The sequence below is a fragment of the Polypterus senegalus genome, chromosome 11, assembly GCF_016835505.1.
Source record: "Polypterus senegalus isolate Bchr_013 chromosome 11, ASM1683550v1, whole genome shotgun sequence".
NCBI lineage: Eukaryota > Metazoa > Chordata > Cladistia > Polypteriformes > Polypteridae > Polypterus > Polypterus senegalus.
Window position 1 is genome coordinate 28,300,571 of NC_053164.1, and position 26,109 is coordinate 28,326,679.

Sequence of the window (26,109 nt, forward strand, 5' to 3'; positions counted from 1 at the left end):
ACTGGTCAATGGTGGCTTGTATGGCGACCTCCAGGCTGGCTCTGAGAATTCTGTGCATCCGATCTATATGATAGATAGATAGATAGATAGATAGATAGATAGATAGATAGATAGATAGATAGATAGATGAAAAGTACTAGATAGATAGATAGATAGATAGATAGATAGATAGATAGATAGATAGATAGATAGATAGATATTATTTTTAAAATGACCTTTTTTTATGAACATTAACAATTGTAACAGATTAAGATGCTTGCTCGCACCCTTGCACCCTCAGACACCACGTCAGACACTAGGTAAAAGTCCAATAATGATATTTATTATATCAATAATGTGCACAAAGCACCCTCCACTCCCAAATACTCCAATAACAATAATTCTCAAATAAACCAAACCTCCAGCTCCCAGACGTGTTGTCACCCTTCCACCCAGCTCAGCTCGCCGTCTGGGAGCTCCCACAGTCCTTTTATAATCCCTGACCCGGAAGTGTTCTCAATCCCCAGTCCATGTGATCCTCAATCACTTCCGGGTCAGGTAAAAGCTCTTTTCTTCAACCCGGAAGTCCGTTGCTCTTCCTGTGACGAACCTCCGGGTCACAGGGCACGACGAAGCCCTCAGTCCTCCCTGCAGCTCCCTCCTGTGGCCCCCACGGCATCCAGCAGGGCTTTGCATAAAAACTCCAATGTTCATGATGCCCTGCTGGTCTTCTGGGGACCTCCACGCTGCAAGGAGGGCTCCACCTGGCGGCTTGGGGGTATTGGGCGGGATAAATGGCCAGCCATCCATCACACAATATACACAGTCAAAGGACAAAATTCAAGATAAAACAAAAAGGTATATATCAGACAACCACCCTACTCCCCCTTTACACTCCTCCTACTCCGCACATAAATAATAAAATCAAAAAGTTAACAATTCATTGTAATACAAAGACCACCACTGCTCCACCTTAGATAGATAGATAGATAGATAGATAAAGCATTATATGATAGATAGATAGATAGATAGATAGATAGATAGATAGATAGATAGATAGATAGATAGATAGATAGATAGTTTAATCACATAATTAATTAAATGAGCAGCTTTTTAAACAACTGGATCATTAACAAGACTGGGCCCAGCTATCAGTTTTTGCATTGTTTCCTCAGTTTTGAAACTCTATAAACTCTAAATGTTATGTAGGATTGACTCCAACACACATGCAGAATTTCATGAACATCCTCTCAGCTGTTTTGGAGAAATAAATGATTATGGTGGTGTTGACTCCCCCATTATGACTTTCCAGTGCAATTCTTAACACTCCCATTAAGTTTAATTTCTAAATTGAATTCAGAATATTGTAAATATTTAGCTTAGCCAAAAAACATGTAAAAAATAAGGCCAAATACTCACAGGCCTGGAACTACAGTAGACAACAAGAAAGAAGCTCCAAGGATGTTGAAGCAGAGAAACAGTCTCAAATTACAACAAAGTTTAAAGAGATGTCTTGACAATTGTGATAAACACAACAATTTCTGCAGAGATTACATTTAACTACTGGCCAGGCGTGTGGATGATGGCAGTGCAGTAGGTATAACTGCTCATTCATGAATCCACAGTTGCTGGTTGTCCGTGTGGAGTTTGTCCTCCCCTGAGTCAGTAGGGGTTTCCGCCAACATCCCCCAAAAAAGAAATCAGTTGAGTTGACTGGCGGGCTCCGTATCAGTTAGTATACCATACAGTGGACAGGCTCCTTGTCTGGGATTGTTTCCCATTTTGTGCCTGGTGTAGCCAGAACAGGCTTCAACCTCCCTGAATTGGATTAAGTGGACGTTAGAATGTGCATTGGGGTGGCATGGTGGTGCAGTGTGCAATGATGCTGCCTCACAGATCCAGAGTCCTGGTTGTGGTCTGTGCAGAGTTTGTTTGTATGTTCTAATATGTTTATTGGTTTCCTCCTTCATAGGTTGATGGGGCACTCCAAACTGGACCCGTGAGAGTGGGCACTCTGATGGACTGGCACCCTCTCCAGGGCTGAATACCACAAGTTGCCAGGATAGACTGCAGTCAAGGAGGCTTCAAGCTATTTTTACTTCTGTATTAACTTCTTCAGGATGCACTTCCCACAGTTAAGGAGATGTTACCTGGAGATGAACATTACTTAAATGAAACTTCATTCATTAGATTTTTACCAAACTACAAAACAGACCACAGCATAAGTTCTGGTGTTAAGGTCTTTGAATATAACAAAAAACGAAGGATAACTTGCCTCCCAGTTTTGATTACATGAAATAGTTTCAGCAGTAACAACCTTTCTCAAATGTCAAATTAAAGCAAACATTTCACTGCATAGCCGTAACCCCAAGGAGATTAAGGACACAGTAGTGCATGTAAACCGACACTCAATGCCTAAACTTTCATGATTTCCAAACGTTCGAGTCATTACTGGTCATGGTTGACTTTCACTATAATATTCACCAGACTTCACACTTCTCGTCATTTTTATGGGTTTGTGTCAAATATATGTCAAAAATGGACCACACATGCTGAGCAACATCAATGGTCAAAGCCTAAAAGCTTCACAGCTGCAGACAGTTGTATTTAGATGGGGTGGGGTGGTATGGTAAGCTTAGGGGAACAATACCATTCATGTTGTTTTGGTGCCACCTTCTGACAATATGTCCACACTGCAGGCTACTGAGATGTTCGAGTGCTGTTGGTGAAAAATACAGCTCTGTTACTTTGAAAATGTTTGTTCTTTCATTTTCAGACCAGTTTAGTTATATAAAAGGTGAAAGGGAGCTACGGCCAATGCCAGCAATATCAGGACCAATCCCTAAATACGAAACCAGTCCATCACAGGGCAAAGGTATGCACATTGGGAAAATTTAGAATTACCAGTTGAATTCACACATTCATGTACCGGGATGTGTTAGGAACTGAAGAGCCTACAAGAAGACAACAGAAACAACATGGAGAAAATACAAAGTCCTCATAGATGATGGCTGGCTGCAGACTGGAACCTTCTCATGGACCTGTTAAACCCTCCAAACTCACGGTTGATATGAGGACTCAAATGGGTCCTGACATTTAAGCTATGACCATCTAGCTCAAGGTGTATGTCACAGAATTTTAAAAATCAAACATTATTTTTATTTGTTAAATACAGAACTTGTTTTAGAATGAACTTACATTTGCTCACATGTTCATCTACAGAATATAATCAACGGGCCAGGGACAAAGAGAGGAAGATAAAAGGGGTCACTTGATTGTTCCACTTTTGCTCCCGTAACACAGTAAATGTCATGTTCATGGAACCAGCTGGAGAGGATGCATGCTTTGTTATATGGAGTATTAGAACATTACAAAAATGACAAAGCTCACCAATCCTATTCACTTACATCAGATAGATAGATAGATAGATAGATAGATAGATAGATAGATAGATAGATAGATAGATAGATAGATAGATAGATAGATAGATAGATAGATACTTTATTAATCCCAAGGGGAAATTCACATACTCCAGAAGCAGCATACTGCCATCTTATTGCAGATGTTGAAGGACGCCAGCCTTCTAAGGAAGTATAGTCGGCTCTGTCCTCTCTTGAACAGATCATCATTATTGGTAGTCCAGTCCAATTTATCATCCAGCTGCACTCTCAGGTATTTATAGGTCTGCACACAGTCACCTCTGATGATTGCGGGGTCCATGAGGGGCCACCACCAGCTCCTTGGTTTTGCTGGTGTTCAGTTGTAGGTGGTTTGAGTCGCACCATTTAACAAAGTCCTTGATTAGGTTCCAATACTCCTCCCTCCTGCCCACTCCTGATGCAGCCCACAATAGCAGTGTCGTCAGCGAAATTTTGCACGTCGCAGGACTCCAAGTTGTATTGGAAGTTCGATGTATATACTGTAGGCTGAACAGGACCAGAGAAAGTACAGTCCCCTGTGGCGCTCCTGTGTTGCTGACCACAATGTCAGACCAAGTTGAGTTTTTAAAGTCCTACTCACTACCACACTACTTGTTAATTTATTCCACTTGCTTACAGTAATCTTTTGAAAAGGTTTCCAATAATTTTAAAGTGACAGCCTGGATCCACTGTACTCATTTCTTTCCTAATTTTAAAAACTGAAATCACAATACCTCTGCATTTCTGTTTGCTTAAACTTAAAAGGTTCAAGCCCTTTAATTTTTCCTCATACCTCTCAGAGCTTAGTCGCTCTTCTCTGGACTTTCTCTAGAGCTGCTGTGTCATTTCAGTAGCCTGGAGATCAAAACTGCACCCAGTACTCCAGATGAGGCCTCACCAGTGTGTTACAAAGCTCAATCATAACCTCCTTGGACTAAATAACCTAATATGCTGTTAGCCTTCTTAATGGTTTCCACACAATGTCTGGATATAGATAGTGATGTGTCCACTCTCAGGTCTTACTCATAACCAGTACTTTCAAGTTTCAGACTTCCACTCTGTATTCAAGTCTATAAGATTTCTGGCTTAATACATGTAACTTTGTACATTTACTTATATAAAATTTCACCTGCCACAAATCTGCCCAAGCACGTATTCTGACCAAGTCCTTTGGTAATGATTTGAGTGATTCTTTATTATCTGCCATTCTACCTGGTTTGGTATCATCTGCAGATTTAATGAACTTGCTGTTTATATTCTTGTCCTGATTTTTATACTTCATAAAAATAGCAGTGACCCCAGCTCTGACCCCTGAGAGTCACATAATTCTGATAAGTTTCCTTGCACCATAACTCTTTGCTTCCTGTTTTTAAGCCAGTTCTTCAATCTACACACTATGCTTTGGGTTCCCACTTTCTTAGTTCCATGCCCAATCTCTTATCAAAAGCAACTGAAAATCAAGATAAATAATATCATATGCACCTCTCTCATCATCTGCTATTTATAATAATGGGACATATTTCCTATTTTCCAGTCCTTAGAAATTTCCCAAGTGTACAGGGATATTTAAAAAATATGCATCAAGGATTTAAATATGTACTCATCGACTTCCAATAACGACTCCAGGATGAAGGTTAAACAGTCTCAGTAGCATTGAAATATTTCCAATTTAGTATTAAGAGGCCTAATACATTCCAAGGAAACAGTCCGCTTAAAAGTACTCTACCAACACCATCTTGTAAAACTGGCAGACACACCAGGGTGATCCATATTTTCGTACTGCCAACAACAAATTCTGACCCCATGATCTGTTATGTCTCAACAGAAATAAACGTTAACTTGACCTGATGCAATTGATTTTCAATAATCAAGTATCTAGTTTTGGTGATAAAATATCCATCACAGCTTTAATGAGAGGAGGGAAACCTGATGTGCTCCTCTCAAGGACATCCATTTCAAAGCCTGACCCAGTCTGGTCTTTCTGCATAACACTGTTTTAAAATGCTGACATTTGAGTGTTTGTGACCATTCTCATCTGACCTTTCTTAACAAGGTATTTTCATTGGAGGGAATGTTGCTTACTGGATGCTTACTTGTTTGTATAGTGAAATAAAAATCACTGTGACAGCAACACCACCATTTTCGGCATGACTAGTCATACTATGGTCAACACGTCCTGTTCTAATATTGGATTTGAACAACAAATAAACCTACTAATCATGTGTGTGCACGGTACAAACAGTATAGACTTGTAGCTAACCTGATTGGTTGTTTCTAGGGAATTTACATTAATAAGCAGGTGCACCTATTGAGTTGACCACTGAATCTATATTTTAAAATAATTTTTTTCTGTTACCATCTATTATAAAAAAAAAAAATCTTGGGAGGGAGACGAGACGTGATCTTCTCGGAAGACACTTTGACGTCACATGAGACAAGGCAGTTAGACAAAAGGACAGCTGCTGTACTGGCTTTTAAATGATCGACGCACAGCGTGACAAGCAGAACACGCAGCTCGCCAGCAGCAAGCCAGCAGATGATTCAACCACATCTCCTTAGCGTGCATTCAAACCCCTCCCATCAAAACGAGAGCAGCGTTATACATCCTGCAAGAAAGAGATTTAACCACGCCCGGGGCTGGAAATAAAGGACAAAGAGTAGATGACAAAGTAGAACGTCGTAAAGAATTCAGAAACGTTGGCACAGTACACATGCACAGCAGGTGAGAGATGACAGTACAACAATTCAAAAGTCTCAAAAAAAAGGATAGGCGCAAACAAACAGGAATTATTACTCAGTGAAATAACGGAACAGCGAAAAGAGATCAAATATATTGTTCGGATTTAAACTTGTAGATCGTCTAACTTGTGTTACCAACGAGAATTAAAAGATTCCAAAAATGTTGTTGTGGTATGAAATCCCGTGAGATGGAGAATTTTAACATGAGATTCTTTCAAGTCATGCCCTACTTACCATCATTTTCAAACAAGACCACAGTCATCTAACCTCAGTCGTGTGAATGCTTTTGTCAGACACATTTTCTGCGCTCTCAGCTCTTATAAATTTTAACAGGACAATAATTGTATACGTTCTAGATGACACATCAACGACAAAGGCAAAGAAGAAAGAGCACGGACAAACATTTGAGAAAGTCGTGTTATTTATTAGAGAGAAACGATATTCACTCACAGGCAGATATACGTTGCGTTGTCACGATGTAAGTCCAAACATGGAATCAAAATTCAATGTGATCTTGAAGAAAAGTTAATTCCAAATATTGTTTTTACAAAATTTTTAAAGTAAAAGTGAAAATAATGCATATGTAACAATTCCCATGAAAATAACAATGTCTTTAAAATTGCATATCCGGTAAACCAAACCCGGGGGTCCTCGAAGTGAGCAAGAGGTGAAGCACCCTAATGCAAGACTAAAATAATGTTTTTTACATGTTAAGTTATTATTACATTTAGCATGTTTAACATTTGATGACACGTTCATTGCTTGCAATCCTCCAGTTCCTTCTAAGTCATAGCATCTGGGTGAATAAGGAAAGAGCAATACAAGAATAAAAATCACGCAAGTCATGCATGCGTTCAATTAAGAAGCATCTTATAAACAGACCAGATCATTTTCATTTATTGAAGACATGATACACTGAGTACAATTTTCTCAAAATATTAAGTAACTGAACCCTCGAAACAACTGGACATTTCCATCTTCTTAAAAGAAAAACACAGCTTTCACACTTCCCAGGCACTTGTGACTACATCAAAATTTGAGTCTTGGCCATTTTAATAATTCTCTTTATCAAAATCTCAAAGAGCTAATACAAAAGTGTTGCTTTTTTATTTGTTTTTTTTACCTTAACGGAAATCAAACACAAAAAGGGAGAACAAGCAGACTAACAAAATCAATCAAGATAATCATCCATATTACAACAGTGTTACATGGACAAGTTAATTGATTTTTGAAATGTTAAACCTCTGGTAGTTTGTATTTTGTTCTACATACAACTGTTTCAGGGCCAAAGCAATGTGACTGATTACACATCTGTTTCTTCTCATTACTTTCAGTAATTAGTGGCCTTGTACTAGTAGGGTGAACTCTTCTGAAGTGGTCTGGTACACAAGTCTGTGTTATCTTTCATTTTACTGTTTTACTTACAGCCGACAGATTTCTTTGTTTCAACACCCAAATAATCTGATGACACTTTTTACGTGTGTAAGGGAAACACTCATGTCATGCGTCCAGAAGGCTAAGGGATCAGATATCCTTAACTTGTGCAAATTAGCCAAAGATGGTGGATCCAACAAATGTGTTGAGAATCATCAGAGCAAATCTTACAAACTGCCAAAATTCCTGATGTAGTTGGGATCTTACAACAATATAAAGAATGAATAATATAATGTTCAGTTTAACAAAAAAAACCTCAAAAGGATACCTAAAAACATATTCCTCCATCATTTTCTAGAGTATCCCAGCTAGCCTTTTACTTTGGAAACTCTCCCAGAAGGATGAGAAGCATGAGAAATTTTCAGCATTACTGTCAGCAACCAGGTTCGGGGAAATCCAAAAACAGACCTAGTCCAGAAAATCTTCACTCACTCACATATATCACCATCAGAATCCTCCTCATCAAAATAGCGCTCCTCTGCATCTCGATTCACAATTTCTAGATTGTCATACTCTGGGTTATCATCCACCTCACTGCAAACAGAACCAAAGAGCAGAACCATGACAATAAATTCAGCCAAGAAGTTCAAGGAAATACAATTCAAAATACAGAATGTTGATTGACTAGCAGAACATTTAATGCTTTATGCAGAAGATAACTGTGAAAAGAATACAGCAATATCTAAGTTAACAAAGTACATAAGATAGTTAGATATAAGTAGAATTAAGGATACATATTATAAAGACATACTGGGGATGATGGCACTGTTTATTCCAGAGCTGCAGCTGATGCCTAACTGATCTTCTAAGGCTACTTACATGCTTGGACACACAATCTCACATACCTTGTTCACTGCTTCATGTTTTCTTGTGTAAACACGACTAAATAAAGCAACCCTGATCCTTGATATTCACTCTACCAGTAGTGCATTGCACCACTGACGCCACGGATCTTTAAGGAGACTCACTGGTGGTCATGCACTCAGGCTAATGGATGTTAACAGTAAAGAAGCACACCCTAAGTGTTTGCAGGTAACCGTGCCCCCTGTGTCAGCTCATTTCATGGCAGGGTGCTAACCCTAATAATTTTGTTCTGTGACATTTCTTTTCTCTGGCTTCTATATTTCTCCTACTTGCATTTTAGTGTTTAAGGATACTGCTTTACATCTTTGAGACAAACTGGGTAAATTAAATTTCACTGTTTTTATACAATAATAAATAAGTAAACTAGAAGTAAAATGGCTATGCACTAAAATATAATAATAAGTTTGCATTCATTAGTGTACACAATACTAACAGCCAATGTCTATTTGATGGTTTGAGGTTGTGTAATGATCCCACGGCACTCCTGAGAGACAGGTACTTCAAGTTGCACTGGTGCCATAGCTTATGTTATGTCAACTTTCATATAAAGGAGCTTCATTAACCAAGTTATTATGGTGCTTGATATTGGAATTAAGAGCTCTTTCAAATATCAATTAACGATAAGCAGACTCATGTACTGGTTTGACAACTTGGGTGTGAATGCTGTATTATTTCAGTGTAATCTTTTCTGAAATGTATTTCAGGATGATTGATAGATGGCAGCACCTCACTCCTTTCAGCTCCTAGAAGCTCTGCAGCCCATACTGTGCACAGCTACAGTCATATGAAAAGGTTTGGGAACCCCTCTCAGCCTGCATAATAATTGACTCTACTTTCAACAAAAAAGATAACAGTGGTATGTCTTTCATTTCCAAGGAACATCTGAGTACTGGGGTGTTTTCCAAACAAAGATTTTTAGTGACGCAGTATTTAGTTGTATGAAATTAAATCAAATGTGAAAAACTGGCTGAGTAAAAATGTGGGTCCTCTTGTAATTTTGCTGATTTGAATGCATGTAACTGCTCAATACTGATTACTTGCAACACCCAATTGGTTGGATTAGCTCGTTAAGCTATGAACTTCATAGGCAGGTGTGTCCAATTATGAGAAAAGGTATTTAAGGTGGTCAATTGCAAGTTGTGCTTCCCTTTGACTCTCCTCTGAAGAGTGACAGCATGGGATCCTCAAAGCAACTCTCAAAAGATCTGAAAACAAAGATTGTTTAGTATCATGGTTTAGGTGAAGGCTACAAAAAACTATCTCAGAGGTTTAAACTGTCAGTTTCAACTGTAAGGAATGGAATCAGGAAATGGAAGGCCACAGGAACAGCTGCTATTAAACCAGGTCTGGCAGGCCAAGAAAAATACAGGAGTGGCATTTGCACAGAATTGTGAGAATGGTTACAGACAACCCACAGATCACCTACAAAAACCTGCAAGAACATCTTGCTGCAGATGGTGTATCTGTACATCGTTCTACAATTCAGAGCAATTAGCACAAAGAACATCTGTATGGCAGGGTGATGAGAAAGAAGTCATTTCTGCACTCATGCCACAAATAGACTATTACTGTATGATGTACAGATACACCATCTGTATGCAAATGCTCATTTAGACAAGCCAGATTCATTTTGGAACAAAGAGCTTTGGATTGATGAGACAAAAATTGAGTTATATGGTCATAACAAAAAGCGCTTTGAATGGCGGAAGAACAACACTGCATTCCAAGAAAAACACCTGCTACCTACTATCAAATTTGGTGGAGGTTCCATCATGCTGTGGGGCTGTGTGGCTAGTTCAGAGACTGGGGCCCTTGTTAAAGTCGAGGGTCAGATGAATTCAACCCAATATCAACGAATTCTTCAGGATAATGTTCAAGCATCAGTCACAAAGTTGAAGTTATGCAGGAATTGGACAATGACCCAAAACACAGTTCAAAATCTACAAAGGCATTCATTCAGAGTGAGAAGTACAATGTTCTGGAATAGCCATCACAATCATCTGACTTGAATATCATTGAAAATCTATAGGATGATTTGAAGCAGGCTGTCCATGCTCGGCAGCCATCAAATTGAACTGAACTGGAGAGATTTTGTATGGAAGAATGGTCAACAATACCTCCATCTAGAGTCCAGACACTCATCAAAGGCTATAGGAGGCGTCTAGAGGCTGTTATATTTGCAAAAGGATGCTCAACTAAATATTGATGTAATATTTCTGTCGGGGTGCCCAAACTTATGCACCTGTCTAATTTTGTTATGATGCATATTGCATATGTTCTGTTAATCTAATAAACTTAAATGTCACTGCTGAAATACTACTGTTTCCATAAGGCATGTCACACATTACAAAGAAGTTGCTACTTTGAAAGCTCAGCCAATGATAAACAAAAGTCCAAAGAATTAAGAGGTCTTCCCAAACTTTTTCATGTGTCTGTATGCAAGGAGCATTCAGAGAAAAGTAAAATTAAGTTAAAATGTATTTATAAAGCACCTATCACAGACAAAAGTCTTAAAGTGCTGAGCAAAAAAACAGAATAATATGAAGTATCAAAAGAACATAAAATACAAGGCCAATATAAAAATCACCCACAGAGAGCAAAGCTACCAGAATGCCTGTTTGAACAGACGTGTCTTAAGTTGACACTTAAACAAATCAATAGATTCTGCTATTCTCAATGTCAGTGTAAGCCTGTTCCATAACCTTGCAGCAATAGACTGGAATGAACAATCCCAAACCTGAAAAAACAGCAGTGTCACCTTAGGATTTGGAAAGGTGTGCTGAGCCTGGGTTCTAAACGTGCATGGACCTTCAAGTTTAACAATTCTGAGTGAAAATCATCAAAGAGAAACGTCCATGGGCACATTCAGTAAGGCAGACCTAACAAGCTCAAAGTCAAATTAGTTAATTTAAAACAATTTGTAGTGAGGCAGATAACATGCTTAATGAAACCTACAGAAGATACAAACTAACTTTATTTTGAACAAATATAAACTTTTTACTTAATAAAAAAAATGTATTAAAATTGCCAAGACCTACAGGGACGATATTCATGCCAGAGCACAAATTCCATGTGTAGTTATGCTAATGCTGATTTATGACAGTTTCTTCTTTTGAAAAAATATTTTCATTTGGAGCTAAAGCTGTAAGTGTTGACATATATATTTGCCAGGCTAACCAGAACAGGGAAGCTTTTTCTGCCCACCCATGAAAAGGATAGTATGAAGGCTGTAGTTTGAGTTTTTAATATTAGTGCTGAAGCTCATTTTCCATCATGACATGACAAGAGGTCCTGCCAACACTACATCTAAGTATTACCAGACTGGGACCTTCATGTCAGCAATCTATTCCCAGAAATATATTAAGGAGGCACATATAAATGAAAATATCAGATTTTCACAAAAAAAAAAAAAAGGACAGGGAGAAGTCATAGTCCAAAATCAATAAAGTTAAACAATAAACACTCACTTGCCCATAGTAATACCACACTAATCACTCCTTTATTGTCCCAACTTTGGTTCTTCTCACTAGATTCTGGCAATATTTAACCCCAGCCTAGGTCAATTGTGAATTTGGGGTGCCATTGTTTTGCTCTACGGACATCAAGTTAGAACTCCCTCTTGTCTTAAAGGGTCAGTACTCCAATGCGGCTGACGAGCAGCCTACACGACCTGAAGAACAGTATGGTCCCATGAACTTCTTTCTTGGACCATCTGCCTTCTAGCTGTCAAAAGGAGTTTGTCACATTCATCATTTGCTCCCGTGCCCTTTGAAAATGTTTTCAAGAGAGAGGATAACTCCTCTGGCAATTAGTGGATCACCTGGCCTGTAACATTCTCCTCCCTTCACATTCTGGTACCCTAGCCTGTTGCTCTTCTGGAAAGCTAAGCTTCCAGGGACAATGAAGAGGAAAAAGATTTTGGTAAATTGCTAATGAAAGAATGTGAACTGAAATTTGACTTACTTGCTTATCATTAAGATATTTGACTGCTCATCAGAATTTCTAAAAATAAAAACTCACACAGTTTGGGGTTATATGAGCTGGAAGGCATTTTGTGCATACAGTATTGTGTGCAATTATTAGGCCACCCAAGAAAAACATTTTCAAAGCTCACTATCAGTACAGCATGCGTTTGTTTGGTAGTGTCTCTAATGAACCATGAATTTAGACTCAATTCTCCATATGGCTTTCTGACACTAGCTGTGACTCTATGCTACATGCAAGATGCCTAAAATGTTTTTAAGATAAGAAAGGAAACTGCATGTACTTCTTAAAGTAGGGGATGGCAGACTGAAACCGCCTACAGCTAATTAAGGCTTTCACAGATCCACAAAACATGCAATCTCTCCTCCCGAATGTCCTTGTACAAGAACTGTTTTTCATAGATGTAACATGCCCCAAAAGAAAACATTTCTTTTAAGTCTTCTTTGCAGGATTGATAATTTGGTGTCAGAGGATTAGATGCTAAGCAATCAATACACTGGGTTTCCTGTGTCACTTTCTTTTCTACCTTCAGCTGCCCAGTGTCTTCTAAATTCTTTATAGGAGCTTGAAGACCTCATCATAAAAACCTGCACTGGTGTGCAGATTCAAACCTTGTTGATAAAAACTGTGATTTACGTAAGTCAGCTTAGCCATTTCCAAATCTCTTCTCAAGTTCCCAGCAATTTGTGGTTACCACCCAATACAACCATTTATTTATTAACCTGCACAGCCAACAAACATGACTGGCCAATCACTAAATCATTCATTTGAACTAGGTATGCTGCTGGAATATTACTGGAACTTTGCACAATACATGAAATGGCTGGGGCCTTGAGGAAATATTCGGAGGATGAATGGTGTTTTATATTGTGCAGTGTTTATTATTTTTTTTTAAACAAGTGAATAAACACTTTGCAGATAACTAACTTCAAAGTATTTTTGAGCTGCTCAATACTGTTTGTAAAGTACTATATATCTCAATATATAAACAAAGATATACATAATTCACACACCGTCTTCAAACAGGCGTCAAATTATACTTTCCTGTTACAAAAAGCACAGGGTTGCCTCTAAGCTGTTTCTGTGTCCTGTTACACTTTCTTCTTTCCTCTTTAAGTCACTGCTCTATTTTGATGTGTCTTTTTTATAACTCACCTGTAATTAAAATCCCTGTCCTCGCCATCCAAGAAACGCTGGTGCATCCTGCTGATGAATTCCTCCCTCAACATGACTTTCTCTTCTGCCGAGGGAACCCACTCAGTTTCCATTAAGCCAGCTGGTCCATCTCACAATGAGAAAGGACAGATGTCAGTATGGAAAGCACTATGTGAGATCTAAGATACATGCTAATGATAAAGTATTAGTAAAACAACAATGAAGGGGAAAAAAAAACTAATTTACAAAAACCAGAAGATGAGGATGAAGGAAACATATAAAAGGAGAATACAGTTGATGTACTAGAAGAGAAATGCAACAGCAATAAAATGAAGATGTCAGAGACAAGCACATGCATGGACATACATACTTGATCATTATTAACTCAAAAGTACTGAGGTGGAAAAACACAAGTAGCAAAACAACCACCTTGCTCATTCTCTTCATCATCATTTTCTTCTTCCTCCTCCTCTTCTTCTTCTTCTGCACCCTCTTCCCTCTCCTGCTGCAGCTCCATTTTCCTTTGAATCAGCTGCTCTTGGTAGGAGGAAAGTAAGACGTCGGACAGGCAGCGTGACTCGGACATGGAACGTGCATTTTGCTCCATCACCTCATCATCTGTCAGGTACTGGCCAATGCATTGCTCATAAAGAAGGGGATCACGTGAACGCATTCTCTCATCGCTAAAATATTCCCCTTCTGACGAAATGAAAAAAAAAAAAATTACATACATAACTATATCTATATACAGTACATACATACATCCATTCATCCATTATCCAACCCGCTATATCCTAACTACAGGGTCACGGGGGTCTGCTGGAGCCAATCCCAGCCAACACAAGGCGCAAGGCAGGAACCAAACCCCGGGCAGGGCACCAGCCCACCACAGGGTACACACACACACACCAAGCACACACTAGGGACAATTTAGAATCGCCAATGCACCTAACCTGCATGTCTTTGGACTGTGGGAGGAAACCCACACAGACACGGGGAGAACATGCAAACTCCACACAGGGAGGACCTGGGAAGCGAACCCGGGTCTCCTAACTGTGAGACAGCAGCGTTACCACTGCGCCACCCTACATACATACACATACATCTATATCAGATAGAGATATATACAGTAGCTAATAGATATATTATACAACAGGCAAAGTGTTTATATAAAGTTATGTCTCCTGTAACACTATAATTTCAGATCACTACGCAAGAACAAAATTTCTCCAGTTCGATGTGGAATTGAAACCTCTTTCTATTCCTCAAATGAATTGGTACACAAAGGCTCAAAACCAAACAAGAAGTATAATGTGCGAAACACTCACCTCGGATCAGACCCTGCAGAGCAGCGTAGCGCTTGTTTTTAATGCGAGTCCGACTGTTCTTTTGAGAGTTATTACGATGGATCTCTGCACAGTAAAATTCCACCTCATAGCTGCCTGCCAGGTGCTGGAAGCAGGTCAAGTGTTCAGGTTGGAGGTGCCGGTAGTACCTCTCCAAGAAGATTAGGGGCTTACTGTGATACAGTTCATTCAGGATGCCCAACTTTTCACCCAGAGTTAGGTCTGGCTCTCCTTTTTGCTGGCTCTTAATCTGGGCACCACTTTTTGCAATCGACTCCAACATTATGGTCAGAGTGTCTTTCTTGGATTCCTATTTGAATTCACAAGATATATCATCAGCAACCTTTAAATCACCATAAGCTGCAACATGCTGTTTTTTTTAGAAATGTTTTAACCAACGTGAATAACAGGAAAGATCTGAGGTGGAAGAATTAAGCACTCAGATATACAAGGAACATCGGAGAGGAAAAATAAAATGGATGAAGAGGTGTAAAAATTTAAAAACTGGTTCAAAACCTTAAAATAGCTCAAAGGCAAGAGCAAAGACAGGATTTAAAAGAGCAAAAGTTCAAGGTAAACCCAAAAAACAGCAGTTAATAGCCTACACATAAGAAAGAACATTTGAGCAACAATATTTATTATTATTACTTTTAAGACAGATGAAGAAAAGCCAATCATATTTGGGCCGGAGCAGTTAAAAGTGTCATACCTCACCCTCCAGCCGATTTTCAGAAAGTTCTTCATTACTTTCATTTGGTTCACTGCACGGCTCTGCAACTGAATGGCCATTATCCTGCAGAGTCCAAAAGGCTGGGTCGATTTCTTCATCCAGGAGTGTCTGGAACTTTACATACCCTGGAACAAGACGACTGACAGAGGCCTCAATTTCACCCCAGTTACCTGCAAACAAAAATATAAATGCGTGAATTGTCTGTTTTCATGCTTTGTCTTACACTTTCAGTAACTGTGTGAACAGATTAAAAAAAACTGGACATTATGAGCAAATTTACTACATATGTGTATACATACACACAGCTGTCTCTGACCTTAAGTTCCTCAATTTGCTCCCTCAATAAGTTAAACTTCATAAAAGCAGACATTTCAAAACAGCCTCACTTATACAGTGCATTCGGAAAGTATTCACAGCGGATCACTTTTTCCACATTTTGTTATGTTACAGCCTTATTCCAAAATGGATTAAATTCATTTTTTTCCTCAGAATTCTACACACAACACCCCATAATGACAACATGAAAAAAGATTACTTGAGGTTTTTGCAAATTTATTAAAAATAAAAAAATTGAGCACATGTACATAAGTATTCACAACCTTTGCCATGAAGCTCAACATTGAGCTCTGGTGCATCCTGTTTCCCCTGATCATCCATGAGATGTTTCTGCAGCTTAATTGGAGTCCACCTGTGGTAAATTCAGTCGATTGGACACGATTTGGAAAGGCACACACCTGTCTATAGAAGATCCCACAGTTGACAGTTCATGTCACAGCACAAACCAAGCATGAAGTCAAAGGAATTGTCTGTAGACCTCCGAGACAGGATTGTCTCGAGGCACAAATCTGGGGAAGGTTACAGAAAAATTTCTGCTGCTTTGAAGGTCCCGATGAGCACAGTGGCCTCCATCATCCGTAAGTGGAAGAAGTTCAAAACCACCAGGACTCTTCCTAGAGCTGGCCGGCCATCTAAACTGAGCGATCGGGGGGAGAAGGGCCTTAGTCAGGGAGTTGACCAAGAACCCGATGGTCACTCTGTCAGAGCTCCACAGGTCCTCTGTGGAGAGAGGAGAACCATCTCTGCAGCAATCCACCAATCAGGCCTGTATGGTAGAATGGCCAGACGGAAGCCACTCCTTAGTAAAAGGCACATGGCAGCCCGCCTGGAGTTTGCCAAAAGGCACCTAAAGGACTCTCAGACCATGAGAAACAAAATTCTCTGGTCTGATGAGACAAAGATTGAACTCTTTGGTGTGAATGCCAGGCGTCATGTTTGGAGGAAACCAGGCACCGCTCATCACCAGGCCAATACCATCCCTACAGTGAAGCATGGTGGTGGCGGCATCATGCTGTGGGGATGTTTTACAGCGGCAGGAACTGGGAGACTAGTCAGGATAAAGGGAAAGATGACTGCAGCAATGTATAGAGACATCCTGGATTAAAACCTGCTCCAGAGCGCTCTTGACCTCAGACTGGGGCGACAGTTCATCTTTCAACAGGACAACGACCCTAAGCACACAGCCAAGATATCAAAGGAGTGGCTTCAGGACAACTCTGTGAATGTCCTTGAGAGGCCCAGCCAGAGCCCAGACTTGAATCCGATTGAACATCTCTGGAGAGATATTAAAATGGCTGAGCGCCAACGCTTCCCATCCAACCTGATGGAGCTTGAGAGGTGCTGCAAAGAGGAATGGGCGAAACTGGCCAAGGATAGGTGTGCCAAGCTTGTGGCATCATATTCAAAAAGACTTGAGGCTGTAATTGCTGCCAAAGGTGCATCGACAAAGTATTGAGTAAAGGCTGTGAATACTTACTGTATGTACATGTGATTTCTCAGTTTTTTTATATTTAATAAATTTGCAAAAACCTCAAGTAAACTTTTTTCATGTTGTCATTATGGGGTGTTGTGTGTAGAATTCTGAGGAAAAAAATGAATTTAATCCATTTTGGAATAAGGCTGTAACATAACAAAATGTGGAAAAAGTGATGCGCTGTGAATACTTTTCGGATGCACTGTAAATGTGTCCTAAAACTATTGCTGTTTTCCTTTGAACCTTTGATCTGTACTGACTCAAATCTAGCCTCTCTATCTAAATTTGGCCTTGTGTTAATATTGCATCACAATTTTCCCAAACTGAAGCTGCAAAAAATTATCTTAGCAAGGGCACTGCATTTCATTGTGGGCAGAAGCAGTTGGTGTTCAAAACATCGGCAGTGGAGAATACTTGATTAGCCCTGTGTGGAGAGAATGTGGGAATGTGCAAAATGCATTTTATGAAAAATCTCACCCTCCAACCTACCTAATCCATTTCAGTGTCACAGAGGGCTGTGCCATATTCCTGCAGCACTGAGTGCCAGTCCATCACAGGACCCACCCACGCTCAAAGACACAATGTGCCTTTGGGAAATGAAAAGAAACCCCACACAAACTCAACACAGACATCATGAAGGCGCAGAGTCTGTGAGGCAGCAGCTCTACCTACAGCACAATTCTGACACCCATTTTAAAAAAGATACTGTGGAAAATTGAAATAAAAACTGAAAGAAAATAAAATAAAATACACAGACAGCAATATCATGACTATTCTTTATATGAGCAAACTACAAATGCAGCTGGTTGCTGAAGGAGACATTTTAAGCTCCAACGTACTCTTTGAAAAGAGCTTAAAAGAAATGCCTTCATCAGCAATGCACTTACACATGTCAGGTATCTCTTGCAATTGGGTCAGCCACAAACACACTGCAGAGGAAAAGTACAACAATAGTTGATGAAACACATACAGTTTGTCTCATCTTTCTGGTGCATGTGATAAGATTCACTTCACTCTGACATTTTAAAACAGTTATTCTACAAGATCAGACCATATCTGACATATTATACAGCACAACTTCTGGTCATGGCTCAGTCTTGTCACGTCTGGACAACAACTTCTCCTCATACCGACATGTGCTACCAAGCCACTGCAAAAGATTAAAAATTCAGCCACACGTCTTGTAGTCAGCCAGGCGAGAAGGCCACAGATCATTCCTTTTTTAGGTCACTACATTGGCTCCCTGAAGCAGCACACACTAAGTTCAGATCCTTGATGCTCGCCTACACAGTAGCCACTGGGTCAGCACCAACGTATACGGAGGCACTCTTGAGGTCCTATGCTGCTTCTCACTAACTCATATCTGTTAATAAACCGTGTTTGGTGATACCACCTGTATATGGCATCAGATCTCGATCCAGACCCATAAGCGCCCACCTCCAAACAAACGGCTGAAGCACTTACTTTGTTTAGGGAGTGTTTGAAGACTCTCTTGTTCTATGATAATCTTTCTAATTGATAACAGCATTGTTAGGTCCTCATAACTAGGAAAGATAAAACAGTTTTGTGTTGTGTTTGGTTTACATCTTTTCACTTGTGATGATTACATTCATTTTGTAAGCGTGCTCTGCAACACTTGTTTTAAAACATTCCGCAGAGTGAAGTTCACTAGATTTTGGATAAAAGCACCTGTTAAATGAGTAAAAGTTATTCTCCAGTTCAGCCCAGGGAGCCCCTGTGTTTGCTAATTAAGAAAGTGTCTACAAAGAAAACCTGCAGCCAATGAAGCCCTCCATGATCGGAGTTTGACACCCCTGCTCTAGAGCCTGTTCCAGCAGGACTTGAATCTGGACAGGCCATTACTGCATCGCCGGGCCTAATCTAAACCACTAACATTAACTTGCAATTCCTTAGACGTTGGAGGAAATCCTTAGTGACAAAAGGTTAATACCTCATAGACGCAGAGAGTGGGCAAAAGTCCAGACGGAGAATGAGGAGTCTACACTTGAACTCCTTGTGCCATGGAGGCAGCAGACTAACCAGAGTGCCACAATTAAATATCTATAATTCTTTAAAAACTAAAATGTTTCACAAAAGAATTTCCAGTATCAGCTCAAAGAGTACGCAGAACATGACTGCAATTATGGACAGGTAAAGTGACTGAGAAAAAACAAAGTCTCATCAGTCATATAAGAAAACAGTTCAGCAAAGTTCTGAAATAATGGATTAATGTTAAGCCAACAAGATTGATTTCACGCAGGAAATAAAAGTTTGGACAAATGTTAAAAAAAAAAAACGATAAATGAACTAATAAAAACTTAATTAAGAATAAGCTAAGGGAGTTGACCATTAAGACACTAAAGGACTACTTACAATGGAACTTTGCAGTTGAATGTGAAAAATAAATCAAGAATCAGTCAGGCCAAGTAGTACTAGCCATTAGCAACAGTAGTAATGTCTTAACTGTACTTGTAAATCAATTAGTGGTATTTTGATTAAAAAAAAGGTATCCATTTCAATTAAAAATATGAAAATATCTGGGTGATTACAAACTTTTAAACACAAGTATATAATATAATATAAATATACAATATAATAATCAATATGAAGAGTTCCAGTTTGGTTTTTGCCTCCTTCACAGTAAAGAAATGGCACTTGTTAAAATTACCAACGACCTTCTTATGGCTGCTGACTCCAGTTTAATTACTGTTCTCATGCTCGTTGATTTGAGTGCGGCCTTTTGATACTATTTGTCATATCACTATCCTTAATAGATTATCTTTGATTGGAGTTACCCACACTTTACGTGATTGGTTCAGATCCTACCTCTCAGGCCGAACTTAGTCCATTCATCTTAAAACTTTCACATCCCAACCCACCGCTGTTACTTCAGGTGTGCCCCAGGGCTCTGTCCTGGGGGCTCTTCTTTTTATTATTTACCTTCTTCCACTTGGCAATATCTTTTGTAAACATTAATTTTCAGTTATGCTGTTGACATCCAGCTCTACCTTGCTAGTAAACCCACCTCTTCCTTTCCACCATCTTCACTTATTGACTGCTTTTATTTGAATTTTTTTACATTAAACAGTGACAAAACTGAAGTTCTCCTCATTGGCTCAAAATCATCATTATCCAAAGCCAATAATCTTTCTCTTCTTATTGATAACTCCGTTGTTTCCCCATCACCTCAGGTCAAGAGTCTGGGTGTCATCCTCGACAGTACTCTGTCTTTCCAATCTCACATTAATAACATCACCCGGTCTGCTTATTTCCACCTACGTAATATTAATCACATTCGCCCCTCCCTCACTCCCCATACCACCGCCATTCTTGTTACTTCTCATCTGGACTACTGCAATTCACTCCTCTTTGGTCTCTCTAATAAATCTCTTCATAAACTTCAGCTAGTCCAGAATTCTGCTGCTCACATCATTACTCGAACCTCGTCTATTCACCATATTAGTCTGGTCTTGCAGAAGCTCCATTGGCTCCCGATTAAGTTTCGAATTGATTTTAAAATTATTCTATTAACATTAAAGGCCATTCATAACCTCGCCCCTCCATATCTGTCCGACTTTCTTCATGTTGCCATTCCCTCCCGCAACCTTAGATCCTTTTCCTCCATCCACCTGACCGTCCCTCTCACCCGTCTAACCTTCATGGGGAGAAGAGCATTCAGTTGTGCAGGCCACATCAAAAAACCACAAGGGTTCAACCCCTAATGGGATACAAGGGGTCAAAGTTACTCCTTTTCACAAAACTTCCACAAAATGGGGCTATAATAGTAATAGAGAATTATGAAGTTTTCTGTCATTTTATTTCATGGTTTCTGATCAAGAATATAATATTTTTGATATAAAATTCTTTCCTAATGGCCTTCCCCTCTAATTTCAAACATACAGGTACATCTCAATGAATTTGAATATCATCGAAAAGTTAATTTACTTCAGTAATTCAATTCAAAAATTGAAATTCATATTATAGAGATTCATTACACACAGAGTGATATATTTCAAGCGTTTATTTCTTTTCATTTTGCTGATTATGGCTTATAGCTAATGAAAGGCGAAAATTAGAATATTGTGACAAAGTTCAATATGGTAGACTCCCGGGGCCTCATGTATAACGCCGAGCGTAGAACTCGCACTATAACATGACGCAAGCAAAAAAGCCGAAATGTGCTTACACACAAAAAATTCCAGATGCAGGAATCTGTGCGTTTGCCAACTTCCATGTTTTTCCACTACATAAATCCCGGTCAGTGTGAAAAGTAATGCTCGTGTATGCGCCTGCTGTCCCGCCCCAACTCCTCCCAGAATTACGCCTCTTTGAATATACAAATCAATATAGATTACCATTAAGATCAGCCTTCTGTGAAAAGACAATGGCAAAAGCACGAGGGAAAATAGAAGAATTTCAGCGAATACCAAGTGGAGGCAAAGGAAAAACGTACTATGTGTTGATTTAAACAGTGGAATAAACAACAAAAGGAAGTTGATCAAGTGACATAGAGTGTCGGAGAAACTCAAAAGCTCAAGTTCACAAAGACGCACAGTGCCCGAAAAAAAAAAAAAGAAGTCAGATATCAAAGTCGCCGTGAAGAGGGAGTCGTAGCCCACCGTCTGAGTGTCATATGAAAGCTTATTAGGGTACAGAGAAAAAAAAAAATAGGCACACAGTGGGGGAAAAAGCACAAAATGCCAACTTTAATCTCGAAATTTCCACTTCATGATGACAGGAGTTAAAGCATGTTATTAAACATGGGAACACGGTGGCGCAGTGATTGTTCATGCCTCACCCAAGATGTCTGCTGCGCCATGCGCGACCTTCGATGAAATGCTTTAGTACAGAAGTTCTGTCTCTTTCAAACGTACTAACCTCCAATTCCTATCCTTACTTTTCCTTCTCAAAATACGTAAATCGCCACACAATCAGCTCTGTAATAGACGTTAAGCCATCTGTAAGCTTACAATGACAATTCTTCAAAACTTTTAAGGAACATTGAAATATCTTCATAGTACATGTTTAATTATTCTATCCGTCTATCCTTCCAGTGACGTGCCAGCCCAGCAAGAATACAGTGTGAGGCAGGAACAATACGTGAACTTGCTAGCGATGCGGCACCGTGTCCTCACATGTTTAATTATTAACAATATAGATTATTTAAATGAAGTTACAGTTTTATCTGTATAATATAACAAACATATTTTGCTGCATTTCATCTTAAAAATAATATTATCATATGTAAATAAGGGTTTTATAAAGTGGCACGGGTTGTGTAATATTATGACTGTAGTGCAAGTTTACAGTGGGGTAGGTAATTGTACTTATAAGTACAAACCGTTCTACAAGGAGCAATTGATTGAGTGCGTTTATAGTTCTTGGGATGAAATTGTTTCTGAACCGCGAGGTCCGTACAGGAAAGGCTTTGAAACGTTTTGCAGTGGCTGAGACAGCGTGTCCTTGAAGCTGTAATACCGATAATTCTCTTTCCGATCAGCTGCTGCTGTGATTTACACTCAGATACAGTGATATAAATACACCGAGTGGTGCAGTGAGAGTAATATGGAAAAAGATGATCCGCTGTGGCAACTCCTAACGGGAGGAGCTGAAAGAAGAAGAAGAAGAAGGTGCAGTGAGAGTAACAACGCTAAAGGAGATATGGTATTTGGAATAGTTTGACCATTCTGTGGACCATTATATTGTTACAGGTTAATTATAATCAGATGCATTAAACTAATAAACAATACGCGGTTAATTTCAGTGTATTTATAAAGCCGCGTCAGGGATGTGGATCTACAAAAAGAAAGATAAACCACACAGGAACAGTAGCACTGCTTTGACGCTGGGTGCCGCCAGTCTGCAAAACCGAGTGGAGAACTTGCGTACGCCAGGGTAGGAGCTTTACGCCAAATGTAGGTTTTATACATCGTGATTTGAACGCGGAAACGTTCTTACACAACATTTCTGTGCGGATGCACCGTTTATACATGAGGCCCATGGTGTCCCACTCCACTCAGCTAATTAACCCAAAACCCCTGCGAAGGAGTCCTGAGCCTTTAAATGGTCTCTCAGTCTGGTTCAGTAGGCCACACAATCATGGGGTGACTACTGACTTGACAGTTGTCCAGAAGACACTCATTGACACCCACCACAAGGAGGGGAAGCCACAAAGGTGATTGCTAAAGAAGCTGGCTGTTCACAGAGTGCTGTATCCAAGAATACTGATGGAGAGTTGAGTGAGAGGAAAAAATGTGACAGCAAGTAAAGGTGCCCAAGGAACAGGGATAACTGCAGCCTTGAGAGGATCGTGAAGCACAGCCCACTCAAGAATTTGGGGGAGATTCACAAGGAGTGGACTGCGGCCGGAGTCAGTGCTTTAACAGCCACCACAGACAGACGTATCCGGGACATGGGCTACAACTGTCACAGCATTCCTTGTGTCAAGCCTCTCCTGAACCAGAGATGACGTCAGAAGTGTCTTACCTGGGCTAAGGAGAAAACGGACTGGACTGCTGCTCAGTGGTCCAAAGTCCCCTTTTGCTGTTCATTTGGAAATCAAGGTCCCAGAGTCTGGAGGAAGAGTGGAGAGGCACAAATCCAAGTTGCTTGAGGTCCAGTGTGAATTTTCCACAGTCAGTGATGATTTGGGGAGCCATGTCATCTGCTGTGTTTTCTCAAGTCCTAAATCAGCCCAGCCGTCTACCAGGTAATGTTGCAGCACTTCCTGCTTCACTCTGCTGACAAGCTTTATGGAGATGCTGATTTCATTTTTCAGCAGGACTTGGCACCTGCCCACACTGCCAAAAGTACCAATACCTGGTTTAATGACCATGGTATCACTGTGCTTGGTTGGTCCAGACCCAACAATGCAGACAAGCTGAAGGCCGCAATCAAAGCATCCTGGGCCTCCATAACACCTCAGCAGTGCCACAGGCTCATCACCTCCATGCCAGGCTGCACTGATGCAGTAATTCATGCCAAAGGAGCCCTGACCAAGTATTGAGTGCGTACATGGACATACTTTTCAACAGGTCAACATTTCTGTATTAAAAATCATTTTTTTATTGGTCTTATGTAATATTCTAATTTTAGACATACTGAATGAGTTTTCATTACCTGTAGGCCATAATCAGCAAAATGAAAAGAAATAAACGCTTGAAACATATCACTGTGTGTGTAATGAACCTATATATGTATGAGTTTCACTTTTTGAATTGAATTACCGAAGCAAGTCAATTCTTCAATGATATTCTAATTTGCTGAGATGCACCTTTACGTATGAGGGGAATCATTTTAGATTACTGTATTTCAAGGTCCGTTATTACGGATATGATATTTTATGTTTCTTTCTACTACATTCGGGAATATTTAGATTGCCAACATTTACACTGACGCACACATTTTTGATATTTTAGGTATTTAACGCCACTACTCTTGCTAATTATGTCTATCTAATGAGGTAAAGAGGTACATTTTTTTATAAATACCACGAATTTTATTTCGGGAGTCGTATGCTAATTCGGATATTTTAAATCGTGTCTCGGACTTTTAGCTCATTCACTGTTTTCTCGCCCCTAAACGCGCTGTAAAAAATTAATCCACTTGGTCAACGCAAAACAAGTGAAACAGTAATTACACTCCATGAACCCCTAAATAACAGGCCAAGCCCACGTAACAGTTTCAAGATAAATATTCCCCAGTTCATGTATTAATAATAATGTCAAAAGCCGGCAGAAGAAATCGAGGCGATGTTACAAACACCTGCGTGTACACAATTTGAAGCAAGTCGCCGCTTCTCTTTTATAAACGATATTATGGAACGTCAGAACCATCGACAATTCGTTGCAGGCTGAGATTTATTTAGGATATTCAGATGTCATAGAATTGGTAACATATTGCTGTGTATTTATAAAAATTCAGTTCATTATTTCTATTACAATCTTCCTCTTCGCAGTTTGAAGCAACATTGTATTGAATGCCTCGATCGTTATTTCCGGTTCGCGTTCCCTAATAATTCTACTCAACTAGCATTCCGTCAGATACTTTACATGATTTCCCCTACCTGAAATCATCGCAACTGCCACTCCAGTTTCACATTTTATTTTTCAGACTACTAACCCTCCCGCACACAGGAGCATATCCGCTGTGTGTCTCAATCATAGGGACCCGGCCTTTCCATGTCCCAGCACAACGCTGCGTTCCGGTTTGCACTTGTTACGGTTAGATCCGGACTACAGACATTGACATTTACAATTATTTGCTTGCTTACAAAAGAGTTAAAAATAATCGAGTAACATTAGGCTGGGGCCTATTTGCTCGGCAAGTGTAGCAGGACAGGTAACAAAAGTTAATTGTCACAATTGAAAAGATGTAATAACTAATATATTTACAAACCTTGATTAATAATCGAGAACGCAATTAAACTTTATGCAGTAACAAATCAACCAACAGCATTAAAGATCACTAAGCTGTTTTTTCAAACACTTTGACAGATATGCACAGAACACATGGGTTTTCAATTGCTTCTTGAACACATTATGGATGGAGGTGGGCAGCTCATTCCACCAGTTAGGAACTACACAGGAAAAGAGTCTGGATTGAGACTTGATGCCACACAGAGGCAGCATCACTGCCAACTGTTCCCTT

General features: G+C 39.7%; 1 protein-coding gene across 3 annotated transcripts; it reads right to left on the minus strand.

The window, feature by feature from the left end:
* Nucleotides 1-6,709: 6,709 nt before the first annotated feature.
* Nucleotides 6,710-25,625, minus strand: ccdc97 (coiled-coil domain containing 97). Of its 3 annotated transcripts, none has more exons than XM_039768240.1 (7): nucleotides 25,526-25,625; nucleotides 15,630-15,820; nucleotides 14,903-15,230; nucleotides 14,004-14,273; nucleotides 13,575-13,704; nucleotides 8,008-8,105; nucleotides 6,710-6,933 (listed from the first exon to the last, which is right to left on the minus strand). In XM_039768240.1, the coding sequence occupies exons 1-7, from the start codon at nucleotides 25,533-25,535 to the stop codon at nucleotides 6,920-6,922; spliced, it is 1,041 nt and encodes a 346-aa protein (XP_039624174.1). In that variant the 5' UTR covers nucleotides 25,536-25,625; the 3' UTR covers nucleotides 6,710-6,919. The 3 variants fall into 3 exon arrangements, with proteins under 3 accessions (XP_039624174.1, XP_039624176.1, XP_039624175.1); XM_039768242.1 differs by lacking the exon at nucleotides 25,526-25,625 and adding an exon at nucleotides 23,947-23,965; XM_039768241.1 differs by lacking the exon at nucleotides 25,526-25,625 and having other exon boundaries at nucleotides 15,635-15,716.
* Between the last annotated feature and the right edge of the window lie 484 nt (nucleotides 25,626-26,109).